The sequence below is a fragment of the Ceratosolen solmsi genome, unplaced genomic scaffold, assembly GCF_000503995.2.
Source record: "Ceratosolen solmsi marchali unplaced genomic scaffold, CerSol_1.0 scaffold11, whole genome shotgun sequence".
In the NCBI taxonomy this organism is placed as follows: Eukaryota; Metazoa; Arthropoda; class Insecta; order Hymenoptera; family Agaonidae; genus Ceratosolen; species Ceratosolen solmsi.
Genome location: NW_011948416.1, coordinates 3966534 through 3984811, shown reverse-complemented (window position 1 = coordinate 3984811; position 18278 = coordinate 3966534). Strand labels below are relative to the sequence as shown.

General features: G+C 23.1%; 1 protein-coding gene across 1 annotated transcript in view; it reads left to right on the top strand.

The window, feature by feature from the left end:
- cyst (rho guanine nucleotide exchange factor 18 cysts) overlaps nucleotides 1-18278 on the top strand; it is a 58020-nt gene that overhangs the window by 30237 nt on the left and 9505 nt on the right. The window contains exons 4-10 of the mRNA XM_011495712.1: nucleotides 3176-3570; nucleotides 3803-3952; nucleotides 4438-4625; nucleotides 7693-7839; nucleotides 8999-9071; nucleotides 9160-9286; nucleotides 10072-10255. Coding sequence (XP_011494014.1) covers nucleotides 3176-3570; nucleotides 3803-3952; nucleotides 4438-4625; nucleotides 7693-7839; nucleotides 8999-9071; nucleotides 9160-9286; nucleotides 10072-10255 — 1264 coding nt within the window. The remainder of the gene's footprint in view (nucleotides 1-3175; nucleotides 3571-3802; nucleotides 3953-4437; nucleotides 4626-7692; nucleotides 7840-8998; nucleotides 9072-9159; nucleotides 9287-10071; nucleotides 10256-18278) is intronic.

Sequence of the window (18278 nt, the reverse complement as noted above, 5' to 3'; positions counted from 1 at the left end):
TATTTATTACATTTAATTAAATTTATCAATTTTTAACATTCGTGAATCTTATATTCGTTTAAAAAACTACAAAATGTATTCAACCTTAAGTGAGTTCTATTCATAATAGTATTTTTACTTTTCAAATAATTATGTAAATTACTAAATATCTTATTAGTATTTTACCTTTAATGTTAGATCTCACAACTAAAAAATGTTTAATATATATTTTACATTCAAGTATTTATATAAATACATAAATTTTTCTTTGTAAATTCTTTTTAATATAAGATTATTTTAAATATTAAGCCTCGAAAGAATGAGTTAAATCGAATAAAATAATAGATAGCTAGATAATTTTTTTTTCTATTTTGAATCAATGTAAGAAATCAATCAATTTAATAGAACTTTGCAAAAATAAGTGCCTTAGAGATAAAAAGTAAAACATTACATGGAGAAATGGTTTTTCAATTATATGGTAGTAAGATATGAATAATAAGAATATCTTCATTGTTTTTAATGTTGAAATTTAAAGTTACGTGAAGCTAGTGTATATATATATATATATATATATATATATAAAGTGAACTATTTGAAAACGACTCGCATATAAGAAAGTGCTTCGTCAATAGTTCTAAAATGAAAATAATGGTTCGATAACAGTTTTATTTACTATCTTTTAAATTAAGCGCGGGTAAGAAATTTACTAAAATCATGGAAACAGAATGGAAACAAGTTCGACTAATAAACGACTTTGCCAAGTAATAAAAGATAGGAAAGTTAAAGCAATTGCAAAACGTTGAAATGATCCATAAACGAAGACATTTTTAGTAAATCATGTACTGAAATTAGGTCGAGAAAGTGACTATTCTATACACATATGGTACAAATAAAGTAAAAAACATAAATAGAGCAATAAATTAAAAATATCATCTTATGATATCACTGCGTTAGAAAATTATACAGAAAAAATATGATGTTTGCTACTTTATACAATTAATAATACATGACGTTTATTGGTTTTGCTTCTACCTTACTCTTTATAATTTTACTAATTATGACAAACAATTATTGCTAATTAATTAGTACAAAGTCCAATGCATTGAACTATTTTAGAGAAATTTAAAGAATTATTTTAAAGCCTATTCACGCATATCTACAGTATATCATTTTAACTTAATTTAGTAATAAATTGCTTTAATATTTTTTAGTTTACAATGTTAATAAAAAAATAAGAAAGAAATTTATATCGTTTTTACACACAAATTTTATTGAATTAATAATTTATATATTCATTTTAGAATTATTGTTAAAATAAATTTGTAAATATGTAATTAAAGCAAATGAATCAATATTCTACATTTTCTATTTCAGTTCAACTCAAAAGGATTATATAAATGAAATGGTACAGGGCATACTAAAATAGCAATTGGTCAAATAGTTTATTACTGAAATTTGATTATCGAAATTTGTTGTTCGTAGATTACGGACTAGTTGAAAGGATACAAAAATAGCAATAAAATGGGTTTAGTCTAAACTAAAAATGAAAGTACATATTATTTGATTTGAAATAAATAGGAATATATGGATTGAGAAGTTGAGGCTATCGTAGAAAGTTAAAATGTGTTATAAGGTCAAAGCGATTCTAAACTAATTTGATAAATAATAAGCATCAAAAAGATTATACATAATTGATTATCGATTCATGATCCTTAAATTTATTAATAACAATAGTTATTAAATCATAACAAAAATTTTAAAAAATCATAAAAAAAATATTTATAAACGTCGCTTTAATTTTAATCATGATGAGCTAAATGACTTTGTTTAGTCATGGATTTTATTAAACTGTTTCGTCGGGAAGAACTAGAAGTAGTTTGGAATTATATTTAAGATAATACATACAATGGAATGATAAAGTTATATTATTAAAAAATTAATGGAAAGTACCTTTACGAATACCAATATATAGAACAAAGTATATAAACTATATTTCTAATGAATAAAACGAAAATTATATATATATATATATATATATATATATATATATATTTATTTATTTATTTAATTATTTATTTATGAATACAAGGAATATACAACATATGTACTATAAGAACAAGTTTCTGGTGTGATTAGTTGGTAGGTTATCGAAAAGTTTCTGCCTTACTATGTTTTGCAATTCAATGCATAGTATCATAGGAAATAATTTGTTCGGCAATTCATTTATCTATTTAGGCATATATGATTTCTATTATATTTATAATTCATTGACGTTTAACGAATTAAAAATAGTACATATGAATCATAAAATTGAAAATGATAAATTGGTTTATTTGATGTAAACATTTTTATCTAGAATGAAGACTAATCTTTTTTCAGATAGAAAATAAAATAAAAACATAAAATATAAGTTATTGACAAAATTATTCATACTACAATGAATTTGTCCATGGCAATAAATTTTTAATAAATGAAAGTCTTTAATTTATATTTACCTTTTACTTGAATTATTGTTGTTTTTCTAGAATTTTATTATAAATATTTTTTAAACGTTGAGCAGTAATGCTTACATTTTGCTAAATAACATATTATGGATTAAGCAATAATTTATTTGATTATGTTAAGTAAATATAGTTTTTATTGATAAATAAAACATTTAATTGTACATCGAAGACATTCAGGATTAAATTTGTAACCTAATATATACACTACAGAAAACTTATTCTCAGTTTGATTACAATTTATATCATCTTCCTTATGGTTATCATTTAATCATAAACATTATCATTTTTTAACAGACAGTTTAAAATGAAAACTATGAGAACAGTTTAATTATTCTAATCTCGGTCTATAATATCTGATCGAATTATTTTGAAAATAATTTTATTTAATGATGATTTTATGAACAATGCAAAACACACGTATACATAAACACAAGCATATAAAAAGAGATCTGAATATATAAAAATGCTTATTGCTTGGTTTTTTCATAAAAAAATGGATGTTCATTTACTTATATTTAATCTACTAAGGGAATAAAAATATCAACAGTAGAAATAATTGAACTAAAGATGAATGTTTTGGTTTTATTGAAAAAGAAAAGTTTGCACTTATAACTATCCTGTAATTGGTATTGAATGTATGAAGATATCGAGCAACTTGCGCCACATTAAGAAAAAAATTTTTGATTTATTAGAGGAGCCTCTGCGCCACCTCCACGAGATTCATGACAAGATTCATCAAATGCGAGACCTCACGCTGGCTCTCGCCAATCGATCACAGCAGAGCGAACATCTGCAAAGGTTCAGCACTTCTTGTCCGTCCCTCTGCCCGGTCATCTCCATTGATGGCATTGTTCAATCTTCATTACACCATCATCAGGACCAGGATGGGTCGGATCCTGATCTCCTCACTAATTGCTCGACCAATAGCTCACCCACGCATTTTTCCGCAATGACGATTGGAGGACAAATTCATGCCTGTAACCAGATACTCCAGGGTATTGATAGACGGCGTAGCTGGACTGATCTGGAAGATTCGAGGCATCAGAGACGGGACTCTGATCACAATCATCTTCAGGCTCAAAATATCGTAAATGATAGATATATTAATTATTTTTAAAGTACAAAACATTTGTTACTTTTTAATATTTGTTACTTTTTAATTTTTTTTCACTTGATTGAGAAATTCAAGAACCAAGCATCTTCTGTTAAACATTTATTTAACAAATCAGTCAAATCATATAGAGAAAAAAAAATTAAGATTAAATAACTTTATGATGCTCATGTTTACCGTTTTTAACTAATTTCTTAATATTATTTAGCGACAACGAAGTATTAGCTTAAGTAGCCTGGATAGTGATATGGACTTGGAGCTGGATGGCAAATCCCGTGCTAGAGATACAAGTAATAAAACTCGAGTTTCCGTATCGCAGTCCAGTACACATTCGCTAAATGAAGCCGATTTCGTTCAGGTATTACTTTGAGCTTATTCTCAAATTTATTATATTTTACAAACTCGAAATTAATATATTTGACATTTTAAAAGTCGCTCGCTTCATGTAGTTTATTATCGTACGCGCAGTTTAGTATCTTAAAATTATTTCGGATACTTTTAAAATTGTGCGAATTTTTATACTGTTTCTTCTAACTGTATATTGTTAGTTGTGCAGAAATAGCGAATGCTGATGCTAATATACTGATCCTTTAATTGAATTCTCACTTACATTATAAATTCAACTATTTCTTAATAAAGATATATTTCATATTTGTTATTACTTCGTTCTATATACTATATATGATAAATGAATATAAAACTTTTTTATTACTAAAATAATAATACCTATATTAGTCATTAAAACTAATGACGATGAATTATATATAATTGAAATATGAAAAGTTTTTAAGAGTTTTAAGATTTATTACACATAATTGAGTTTAGCACATTTTTGTTTTACAGAGTGAGTTTAAGAAAGTGGTGGTGAAAAGAGGAGGCCAGAGGCTAGGAGACAATGTGGGTTTGATGCCTGGGGTGACCGGATCACGATTGCCTCTACAGAAATCAGTTTCGACACCATCCATTGTCATACCACCGGGTCAGACTCACCTCGCGGAAACTGGAACACGAGTCGCTCCCTCTCTCACGACGTAAGTTCTTTATATACTCTTGTGTTTAAAAGCTGTTTCTCTTTTGTTGTTGTCTACCTGAATCACAAGACTTTCACAAATAATTACTATTACAGAACTATTCCTAAAGCAAAGAGATATTAGAGTTATTTTAATTATACTGGACATATTGTTGCGCAATGACAAGCTCATTTACAACAATATTAACATTCGAAAGGCCGAAACGTTTTTCTTTATTAAATCAGATAAATTTTTGTTATGCAAATATTTTACATAATTTATTTTATAAAAGGAAATAATTGTATTTGTCATTAGCAATTTTGTACCTCTGCAGGTATTTGAAATTAATCTACCTTATAATTCAGGTCAACTGTTTTAATGCAACGAATTTTAATATTTTTCATTATATGATACTCGATATATATATATATATATATATATATATATATATATATATATATATATATATATATATATATATATATATATATATATATATATATATATATATACATACTATGATCGATATAATGATAAAATAAAAGCTTTTCAATTAAAAAAAAAATTGCCAGTTACCATATTTTACAATCGAGTAATTCGTGCATGAGGAATTATTGCAGGTATATAAATTTATTTTTAAATCATTATTGAATATGATGTTTTTAAATGTATAAACAATATAAACTGATAATTTAGAAAGTTATATAAGAAATTGTTATAATTAGTTTGTACTTTTCAAGTATTCCTTAAAGTTATTTAGTGAAAATTGTATGAAGAAAAAGCATACTTTTTCCAAATGTTCATAGAAAGCTTTATTTTAAATATCATTTTATGTATTCATAACGATATTAAATCGTGGTTCGAAAAATAATTTTTTTTTCTTTTGTCCCAATATGTTACTTTTACAAACTTAAATTAAATAAAAATGTCAATAAATATATCATAATTTAATTCCACATATCTGGTGTAAAAATTAATTATGTTACAGAAAATTTATTTAAAATATTTCAATATAAATACTTAGTACTATCAGATTGTTGGATTAAAGTAGAAACATTTAATATTTTTTTAAAATTATATAGTAGTATGATAATTTGTAAAAGATTTAACAAAAGATTAAATAATAACGACGGAGATATAAAGCTTTAATATGACAATAAAAATGCTTCTCTATTGTACATAATTTTATTTTTTATTTTTATACTTTTATTAATTAATAGATATTAATCTTTCAAAATTCTTTATTCCGTATTTAGATATTAAATTACATTGAATGTGCTCATAAATAAAATTATTCTTAAATTTTGAGAAAGAATATTTAAAAAAATTCATTTACAAAGATTCTTATGCAAGTTAAAAGATCTTTGAAAATTATTAAAAATATGTTTAACAAATATGAGTTTGAAAAAGTAAGAGATAAAATACTTAAGAATTAAATCATTTTTACATCTTCTTTCAATTTACTATCATAAAGTATTATATTATCTTACTTCTAAAATAGAAATCTAAATAAAGACATTTTGAAATATGATTTTTAAACAATATATATATATATATATGAATGATACATAGAAATTATCGTTATTTTTTAAAATATAATTTCATTGGGAATTCGATATATAGATTACGTAACTTTTAACATAATAACTTTTAATTATTTAGACTAGTTGTAAGAATTTTGAACAATCATGAAATATTTAATTTTTAAATATAGTGATAATTAAAAAATGTATAAAATTTTAAGTAATGTTGACTACATAAAATTTTGAAGGATCTTGTGATTTAGTTTATTTAAAGCATTTATCCTTTCATTTTATATAAAAATTGATATAATTTGTCACTATTAATAATTAAATATAGTTAAGAATAGATAAAAAAATTATACTTTTTTCATATAATTATACAGAGCTGAACTACAAGTATCATTTCGGTTTTAATTATAATATATATATATATATATATATATATATATACATACAGAATATCAATCAATATTGTAATAAAAAGAGCTTTGTGAATACCAGATTTATGTGTATATTTTGCTAATTAATAGATAGAAAAAAAATACAAATTATTATGAAGTATAAATAAATATATAATAAAAAAGAAATAATTGAAATTTTTCACATGTAAATAAGGATTTTTGTTACAGTATAAAATATTTTTTAAAAAACGATATACAGTTTTTACAACTTTATATTATTCTTGTATAAATTATATCGGAATTCTATAAATTCATAATTATCCTCTTTTTAAATACACCTCTTTTATTTTATTTGTTATATATTAATTAATCTTGATCTTGATAATATTAATTATTGATTCACATTTATATTTCAATTTTCTTTTTAATGAATCCATAAGCTTGTTTTAATATAATATATTAATAAATTTCAATATATTCTACTTGATTATAATAAAATATAAATTGTTTTTCTAAAATATTTAGTTTTATCAAGTAAAAGTAATGATGAATGCATTGCAAAATGTTCAGCTCTGATATAAATCATCCTATTGCCTGAGTACAGTGTGAAACGTATTGTTTATAATTTTATGCGCACTTGCACCAATATAACAATTTGCATCAAATGTAGCAAACAAATGCAATCATAGCATGGCCTAATATTTATTAAGAATTTTGAATTTTTGAAAGCAGAAAAATTTCTTGACAATTAAACAGGAGTCGCAGGCAAGTTGGTAATGAGATATTGCTAGATTTATACAAGACAAATTTTTTTTTCAAGTATCTTTCTAGATAAATATTGTATTTTTTTATAATAATTATTGTTATTCTTTCTACTATTCTTGTTGTTGTTGTTGTTGTTGTTGTTGTTATTATTATTATTATTATTATTATTATTATTATTATTATTATTATTATTATTATTATTAATATTATTATTGATGTTGTTATAATTTTACAATATCGTGAAAAGCTCCACGATATGTGCTTCATTATTACTTTTACAATTCTTATTACCGAAGAAGATATGGAAAATAAATTACCATAAAAGTGATAGCCATTTTTATCGTTTCTCGTTTACACTTGACCGTGTTTTTTTCTTTCCTTCATATTGTTGCACGACAGCAGTCGGCATGAAAGACACGAAAAGGGTAGTGGAAGTGAGACAGAGACGGACGACCTTCACATCCCTCATGGTCATGAATTTCACGAGGACTTGATGAGAGAAGGCACAACGAGTACACAAGCTTCCCTTGACGAACTCTTAACAGAGTGAGTACTCGATGTATAGAACAAAATCAAAATGAACAACAAAAAATTGTTCGATTCCATGCCCGAGATAAATGTCCCAACATCACAAAAATATAGCGATGTCCGTTACTTTTGGCAAATAATGCCCTGAAATTTTTTAAAAACATAATGTTCCTTTTTATATTATTTACATAATTTGTACTACTTTTATTTAAGAGCATTATATTTAAATCTTTTTAAGTTTATGTTCTTTCAAACTGATATTTGTAAAAATTATGTGATTTTTTTTCTCTCAGAATATTTAATAACTTAACACAATGTCAATTTGATTTAAGATTTCCATGTATAAAACTCTCTTCGCGCATGTTATTATTTTTCAACAGAACGACAGTACGATATTCAATTTTATTTTTGCTTAATTTTTAGAAACATATTTTCAAGGCATATTAAACATATTTTCATTATTTAGTTGTAATTTTCTTTAGCAGCATAAAATAACAGTTTAATTTATAATTTGACAGCGCTGAATTATAAATTTTGATTGAGTTTTTAAACGTACGTAAGACCGTTTAATATATAAAATATTCATAATTAATTAGCCACACAATATATATATATATATATATATATATATATATATACACGATTCATACAAATCAATACTTGTATGGTATGGTAACTTAAATTATTTCTCTACCGAGTAATAAATTTGAAAATTTCAGTATATTTCGTAATTTGATGCCAAAAGTAACTAAATTGCCGTTAAAATTTTATCTAGAAGGATGCTATTTTCTAATTTGTTTTCTGATAATGGTGACACAATGGGACCTTTACCTTACTTAAACCTATTCACTTACAGTGAATGCATATTTGTGGCTAACATTGGTAATCCACGCAATGGTCAGTATGACTCTTGAATAATACTTAATTCTCTTTACAAATAGTAGTTGTTTTTCTAAGAACGTAACACGATTAACTTTCTCTATTTGCACTTATCTTCTTTTTACTTATCTGTATATTTCATCTTTGTTGTCATTCATGATATATTGCAATTATTATTAACGTAATATTTTTTGTTTGTGTTGTATTGTAGTACGAATATTTTAAATATTTTATAAATCTCTTCTACATGAAATGTTACAGATTTTTTAAAAAGCTCGTTTCTCTTTTTTGTTCACAGTACAGCTTATGATGATAGACATTCGGAAAAAACAAAAAGAAAACGAGGCTCACTATTTTCTAGAAAAAAGAAGGTTAGTTATTATTTATGTTTAAAAATTATAATATTACTAATTTATTTATAAATATCGTATTAATTAAAAGCAATCGAAAACTTTACAGGACAAAAGTGGAAAGAAACCAGCTCAACAACATCAATGGGCATCGATCAATGTATCATCACAAGGAAATAATACTTGCGATTTTTGTATGAAATCGTTTGCTAGTAAACCGGCATTCCATTGTGAAAGTAAGTATTATTGGTACTTTTCGACGATAAAGTACTTAAAATATAAACATTATTTTTTATTAATAAACAATATATATTTAACAAAATAAATAATTATTTCTTTTGCTAGTATATGTATATATTATATTACGTTACAAAATATAATTAGTATTACTAATATAATATCAATATAGTAGAAATACTTCAAAAATTGCTAATGAAAAATAAAATTTTTACATAAATTATATTCAATATTACATCATTAATTTCTCTTTAAAATATAATGATCTTCATTTAATTTTACATTATTATATATTTATTTGATTATTACTTTATTATATGTCCACCTAATGAAATGAATTAATTAAAAATGTCAAAACATAATAACTTAAAATAATCAATATCATTACACTGCATATATATTTAATACTATTTTTAGAATTAATGATAAAATATCAAATAAAGTAACCTTTATAAAAGATCATCATTGTATTTATTATATATTCCGAATAATTAAACATAAATACTATCATAATTTTAATAATAATAATAATAACAATAAGAAGAATGATTATAAAATTTTGATTTATGTTCAACTTCATAATTTTTCATAGACAAATTATTTAATAAAATTTTTTAAAATTTCAAAGATTCTTTTAAAATTGTAGAGAAAACTAAAATAATAAATTTTTATATGATTATTGGTTAAATTTACTTACGAATATAAAAACGAATGAAGAGTATAGTTAGTTTAAAGTGAAACTAGTTAAATGAAAACTTAACGATATATTATATTTTAAATTTAGATTGTGGAAGTATAATTCACCAATCGTGTAAGGATCACTATCAACAAGAATGTACAAAATCTAAGCCGTCGAGTAAGTCTTCTTTCAAATCATTGTCAAGTGTTTCGATTTCATCAAGCAGCAGTATCGTAAAACGCGGTTCAACAGCATCTTTACCATTACCAGCACCTATCGGCACTGGAAGGTAAGTGATATATCTCACACAAAGCAATAATTATTATTTCTATAATAATGTGTATAAATGATGTTATGGATTTCAATTTATATGGTTGAAAATTCGCACGTTATAAACATAGTCAGACCAAAGCTCAGAGAATTTAGTTGATTAGGAACTTGCATTACAATTTTCATATCATTAAAACTCAAGATCTTTAAAAAATTTTGCTTTTCTTTTTTTTAAATTAATATAAAATGGACATTTCAATTATTTTTATTTTAACATCAATTTTAATTATTATATTCAATCTTTATAATAAATCCAGTTCAATAATGTAATGCATATATCTTCTAAATGTAATTACAATTTTTATTAAACTTATAAAATATAAATCATAATAAATATATGCAGTAAACATAATGCATTTTTACTATTTCAATTTCAATTGTTTTGAATTTAAAAATATTTTAATGCATTATACCTACCACACTTGATATTATTGATATAATTTACGCGTAGATTCAAAAATATATATTCCAATCATAGATTTATAATTAAAATATATATATATTAATTGCTATAATACTTTAATGTTTCTTCAATGTTAGTTCAACACTATACATTTAATTAATCGTTAAATGTCGTTGAAATTATTATATAGATAAAAAATTGAGATGAATATTATTTTGTTTAATTAGCATAAATTAAGTTATCGTATTTATAAATTATTTATAATAGGTCATTATATAATTTTTTTCTATTGTTGAGAAATTAATAAGCAAAATTAGAAGAAGTACATATCATTATGTTATCATTACATGTTATTAAAGATACTGATTAGACGTAAAAAATCTTAAGTTAATGAAAAAAATTTGTTTTATATTTAAAATTTTTATAATGTTGAAATATTTAACGATTTTAACTATAATGACGTAGAATTTTATATATATAGTTAGTTTTATTAAAGTTTGATATAAGATATACTTTTAGATATTTATGAATTTCTTGAAATACTTGCAGTTGAATTTTAATTACAAAAATATACTCTTAGTTGGACAGATACCGTACAATGAAAATTGAAATTTAATGTTTTCGAAAGATTTGAAAATTTTTAAATTAATATAATATATAAATATATTATTGTATGTTACATACAATAGATATACATTTTGTTTGGGATATGACATTATAAAGACCTTTTAAGGAAATATTTAAATTAATGATAATTAAAATTAAAAAAATAAAAAAATATTAATATAATTTAATAAAACAGGTTTTTTTTAACTGTTAAGACAAATCTAAATATAAGACTTAATAAAAACTAATTTATACTTCATATCCATTTTCAGTTAGTCTTAATAATATGCAAAAATATAGTGTCTTTTTATTTTGCTTTAATTGAATAAAAGAAGAATATAATAGTATAAAGATATAATTTGCGATAGATTACTCTGAAAAATTACTCTTAAACTATGCAAATTTCCAATTTTTTAATGTCCTTTTCTTTTGTTTTATCAAAAAACAAATTTAAAGGTATTATAGCTGAAATAGGAATATTGGTAAAAACAAGATGCAACGAAGGAATTCAAAGTGATAGAAGTGTCTGACATATAATCATGATTTTAATATATTATAAATATAATTACAGAATATAGTGATAAATTTTGATGTTCCATGCGTCGTTTTGCTCCGATGCTTAGGCTGGCTCAGACGCTTATTTGTTTCAGATTGATTTTGCAATTTTAGTAATATATTAGAAAAGCGAAAAGCTTTAGCATATTTTTGATTATGTACTTAAATTATTTTTTCTTGTTCTTATAGCAGGTTGTTTGATTAATGGTACTCATGATATATATGTGTATATAGATATATGTGCATACGAATATGGTATGTGCTATATATAACATATTCATATGATATCAACGTAAATATATATATATATATATATATATATGCGTGTATGTATGTATATGGAATACTACATGGATATTTCTTATTTCTTCTTGTTTTTTTTTTATGATAAAATTACTTATGGAATTAAAATTAGATATTGTATACGAGTTGTGTAGATATTAAGGATATATTTATATTAAATGTATTATTCACGAATTTTATATATAATTCTTCAGTGCCTAAATATGTATCCTTACTTTATTTGCTTCTTGTTGGATTTCCATAAAATTTTCCGGACGTGCGTATACAAACTCGTATACATTTATTTAAATGAAATTCTCAATATGAAATTGGAAAATAAATGTCAATGTTTATATTAATAATTAATAGATAAAATTCATCATAAAAGCATAGTAATTCGGTCAATGATATTATTTATTTATTTATTAAAAAAAATATTCTTTAAAGATATAAAATTAACAAAACGAAATTTCCAATTATATTTTCTTACAATTAAAAAAAAATGTGATTAAATTACATTACAAACTTTCTACTAAATGATTTGTTAACTTTTTCATTTCTTTAAAGAAAAATAATAGATGTAATATATTTAAGTTTTTTTTATGCCTAGTTTTTAACTTATTTTGATTATAATTATGAGTAAATAATATGATGTTATTTAATTTAATTTATTTATTAATACTATTTAGAAAATGAAAATTTAAAAATTAGTTAGTATAATTGAGTTTTAAACAGAATATACATTTTCTTACGTTAAAAAAAAAAATTTAATTATACTAAACTAACGGTGGTTAAATTCATAAATTAGAAATGATTATATTTTTCTTTAAAAATAGTAATATTTTAGAACAAACATTATTAAATCTCGAGTCATTTGATTAATTTAAATATTGATGATAAATAATTGAAAATATCTGAAAATTAGAAATTAGAAATTATTAATTAATTTGTTAATATACGGTACGGATTTTATCTTAAAAAAATCTTTACATGCTAATAAAGAATTATCACATTTACACAATAATAAATTTAAATGATTATATAGCTTTTGGTAATATATGTAACAATGTATATTAAAAATTTATATGCAATGTTTGGTAATTTTAATTGAGACCTTTTTGCGATAGACATATATTTTAATATTTATAATATAATTTTGTTATTATATGAATGATACAAGCATCCACAGTTATAGATTAACTGTCACACAAACAGATTCTTTAAGATGAATAGCAATTCATTAACCATTAAAAATAGAAAAGTAAATTCTATTTCCTTTTTCATATTGTATTTTGTTATCTTATAAAATTATCACTATCACTATTATTATTGTTATTATTATTTCTATTTGCAATTTATAATTATTTTTTGCAAATTATTATTTGCAAATTATTATTTGCAATTTTGGAATAAACAGTTTAATGTATTATGAAGATAAGATTCCAGCAAATTCATAAGAACATTTCTAATTTTTTATATAAATGTTATAAAATATTTTTACTCATAATTTTGATGCTTTATGAAAGCCGTAATGCTGATTTTATAAACATATTTTAGTTGAAGATTTAATTTTTGGTTCTAACGGTTTCTATCGCATGTCTATATATTAAATATGTTAACTTATTTTTATGTGTTTATTTTTTACTGTGATTATAGTGGATAAAAAATTTAGTAAAAAGAATGTTGCAATGGTAAAATAAAGCTTTACAAAAAATCCCAAAATGAAAATAAAGCTGAAAAAATACTAACACTATTTGCCTGTATTATAAATGCTTAAAAGAAACAAAAACATAAATTATCTAAAAAGTAAATATAAATAAATACGTGAATTAATAATCAAGAGTAAAATGTGCAATGTAATAAGCAATTATAAAATAATAACTTTTTCTGTAGAGTCTATATTATACTAATTAGTGATTATATCAATTTTATTTCGTTAAAGATCTCATATTCAAATCAGTGTTAAAAACTTTTCGAAATCTTCAAACTAGAATTTGTACATTAAAATAAATGTAATAGTTATAAATATTAATTTTTTTATAAAAATATAAGAAAATTTCACTTTATTAAATACGTGTACAATGTGTTTGTGTGTGTTTGTGTGTATGAATAATCATCAAATGATTTTTAATAATGGCACGTATGTTTTAAAGTTATTAGATATATTTGATTTAAATAAAAGTAATAATAAAATCATGGATTTGCTTATAAGTTAGATATTTTCGTTTTATAAATACATATTTATAACGTATATGTCCTGGGAATTTTTCAAATTATATTAAATTATGCATTAAAACAATAAGATTATTTTTTAAAAAATAACCAAATAATTTGACATTAATCGTTGATACGAAAACAAAGTACACGAATTAAGGCTATTACTAGTAAATTTTTTTATTCAACACGACAGTATATTCATTAAATTAAGAGGAGAGAGAGAGAGAGAGAGAGAGAGAGAGAGAGAGAGAGAGAGAGGGAGGGAGGGAGAGAGGGAGGGAGAGAGAGAGAGAGAGAGAGAGAAGAAAATCTATAATAATATATAAAAAATATCAATTTGGTTTGTTTTTGATTAAAGAATACGCTTACAATCTTTTTTACATAGCAATTTTAACACCATTTATTTTACTGATAAATGATTAATTATAGTATTTGTGATGTTTATATTGTTTATATAAAGTTCTACTGGTGTCGAGTATAAAATATTTAAAAGGAACTTCTATAGTGAAATTAGAATGATTGCACTAAAAGAGAAAATGTTGAACCGACGTCAGAAACATGCCTCATTGAATATTCGCCTTTGCTCAAACGCCAGTGATTTGAATAAAACACGTGTACACAAAAAGTATAAGCGATAAGTAATCGGGCTAATGCAATGTGCTTTTTCCTTTCCCCTACGTGCATCTTCCGTCGTATCTTTCGACTACCGCATACAACGCTATAATCGACAAACTCGACAAACTCGACAAACAATCGTCGATAATAAAGGGATATTAACAACAAGAAAGCGGTTACAAGCTACAGCCCTTGGCGGCGAGTTGCCACCAAGCTCGGAGTCAAGTAAGTCCCTCTGAACAAATCTGACAACAAAAACAATGCAGAAAAATTATATTCTCCTTTTCTCTTGACTACCATGCGTGCCCATATATTTATATACGTGTACGTATATGTATATGCACATATGTATATATGTCGGCATGCATACGCCATCTTCTGTATAGTCCAAGCCATTTCTCTTTCTCTAATTTCTACATGTCATCTCGTTTTCTTTTTGTGTTAATATGCGATACATAATTGATTAAATATTCCCCATTATGTTTTTGATGACTCTGGCCATTGTTAGTATTTCTTTTATAATATGGTAATCGAATTATCGTAAGCGAATGTAATTGAAGTAATATTCATTTACACACACTTATATATATATATATAACGTATGGTAAATACTCGTTTGAACGGTATTTTATAAATAGTTTTGATTATAACTATGTATATAGATTATTAATGTAAATAGATAATTATTTGTTTATTTTTCATTATATTTATTTTCAATGCTCTTAGCTATTGCACGAAAATATTTGTTTACAAAATTAAAGCATATTTAGAGAAGCATTGGATATTTTTCATTCATAACAGAATTATTATTAGTCTATTTTAAAACAATATTTTATTGAAAGATAATTCAATGTGTATCCGGTATGCAGACAATGTATAACGGCACTTGTATAAAATACCTAATTGTTAGTTGTTTTTTAATTTTAATATTACGTGTTTGTAAATTTACATTAATTTTACGTGCTAATTAGAGGTAATTAAATTATCTTAAAGAATAAGGAATTCTAGTAAATTTCTAAATGTCGATTATCTTGAATTAAATTTTGAAATTTAATTAGTATACGTAATGACATGACTTTTAGAATATTTATATTTGCGTCATATATATAATATTTATTAAAGAACATATAATTAACAGAATAGTAGGATTTATAATAATATTATAAAATTTACGGAGTTATCAAAAATTTATTAATGCGTTCACTTCTTGTCACTAGCACCGAATATTTTTTAAAATATCTACTTTTTATTGATTCTGTTGTTCATCATATATTACATCAGTTGCATAGAAATTGAAATTCTATATTATGTATACATTGTGTTCGTTTTTTGATAAAAGAAAAAATTTGACTTTAGACGTTTACTCAATCGATAAATACAATTTTGTTTTCTTTTGTTCTGTCCTGCCTGTGCTTCTAAACTGCTTGCTTTTATTTGTTTTATTTTATTTTTGTTATATTTTTTCGTCTCATATATCTACGTCATTTGAACATATATTCAAATTATAGTATGGGGATACGATTAAATCAATTTTTACCGACTGAGACGTAGCGTGAACATTCATTTTATTTTCCGTTTTATTTCTTATATTATTATGCAATTTAAGCATGTGTGACTTTATATTTTATATATTTTTGTTTATGTATAAATAATTTTTTCAATCGTTCATTCATAATTTCTTATAAATTATAGGATGAGTTTATGGAAAGATCAAAGTAAATACAAATTTATCGAGTATTGATATAAAGGTTTTATTCATCATTATAATTATTTATCGATTCACATAGTCGATATTAGTTATTGTTGAATTTTAACGTAGATTTTTATATTTGACAAATAATTACTTTGAGCTCTTTTTGAATGCAATTGATGCAACTGAAATATTATAAAACTATATACTGATTTTTAAGTGAGATTTTCTAACGAACTCATTCGAGGTACATTATGGATATTATTGAAACATAAATCATTATTATAAATAATTTGCAGCGTTACGAGAATTACATGAAATAATAGTTTTATTTAAATTTTTCATTACTTATCGTTTACTTATAAATTTACAGAATTTCAATACATAATTTAAATTAGTCATGCCAATAACAAACACTTTGCAAATAAAAATTTCTATTCGAATTAAGCATTTTAATTTAATTAAGTTCCTACATAATTTTCAGCAGCATTTAGTTATTATTTGGATTTCTAGGGTCAACGTTTATCTGAATTTAATAAAGTAATTTGTATACATTATTAAATTCAGAAAGTTTTGTTTACATTGGATATTTATAATTATTTGATTACTTTATTATCTTTTATATAGTACAATTTGAAAGATATATTTATATATGCCTACAGATAGCATACACATACACATATTCATAACACATTCATATGCAAATATATACATATATCCCTGCACAAACTCATGTACGTATATATTTAAATGCATATATATATGTGCCCTATATTTGTATAATGTACGTACAATAAATATACTGAAAAATTAATTTTATTAAAATAAAATGTACAATTTGAACAAGTTATATTTATAATTAAATAAAGACTAAATTATTTAATTTATAAGATATGTACAGAAAATTTTTACCATTCATTTTTTTTTTTTTTTTTTATAATAATCTAACAATTAAATTTTCACTGATTGTTTCGGTCGGTAATAAAATTTATTTAATCAAATATTTTCACGTTCCCATAAAAATGTATTGAAAATTTGGTAAATCTTGTCAATGTCCTTTCATTGGATTCATTGATCAATTTTCAAGGTGATCTTTTTAATTCATTCTTTTTTAACTATTCATAAATCATCGTGTACAATGTGATTAGTGTTTTATGAATACGAAACTGCCTGTATCATCTTTCATTCAATCATTGTTCTATATACAGCAAAATACTTTCCTTTTATATTGTCTTCTGATATATGTACATATATATTTTATTTCCTTAAAGTTTTTGAAAAATTTTTCTTTTTCGTTGTTTATTAATTTTTGTACCGTCTATCGGCGTTATTATTTTTTAGATTTATAGCCTTATAAACCTAAATGCTACCCAAGATTTATTATAATGACATTGCTGTATATATTTATTAAATTATTATTATTGTTATTTTTATTAATATTGCTATTATTATCGCTATTACCATGGTTATTGTTATTATTATTTTCACAATTCTTCATGTCGTATGTTTATTTTTATATTCACTTTTATTGTTCTTGTTATTATTATTATTATTATTATTATTATTATTATTATTATTGTTATCATTATTATTATTATCATTATTTTATTATTG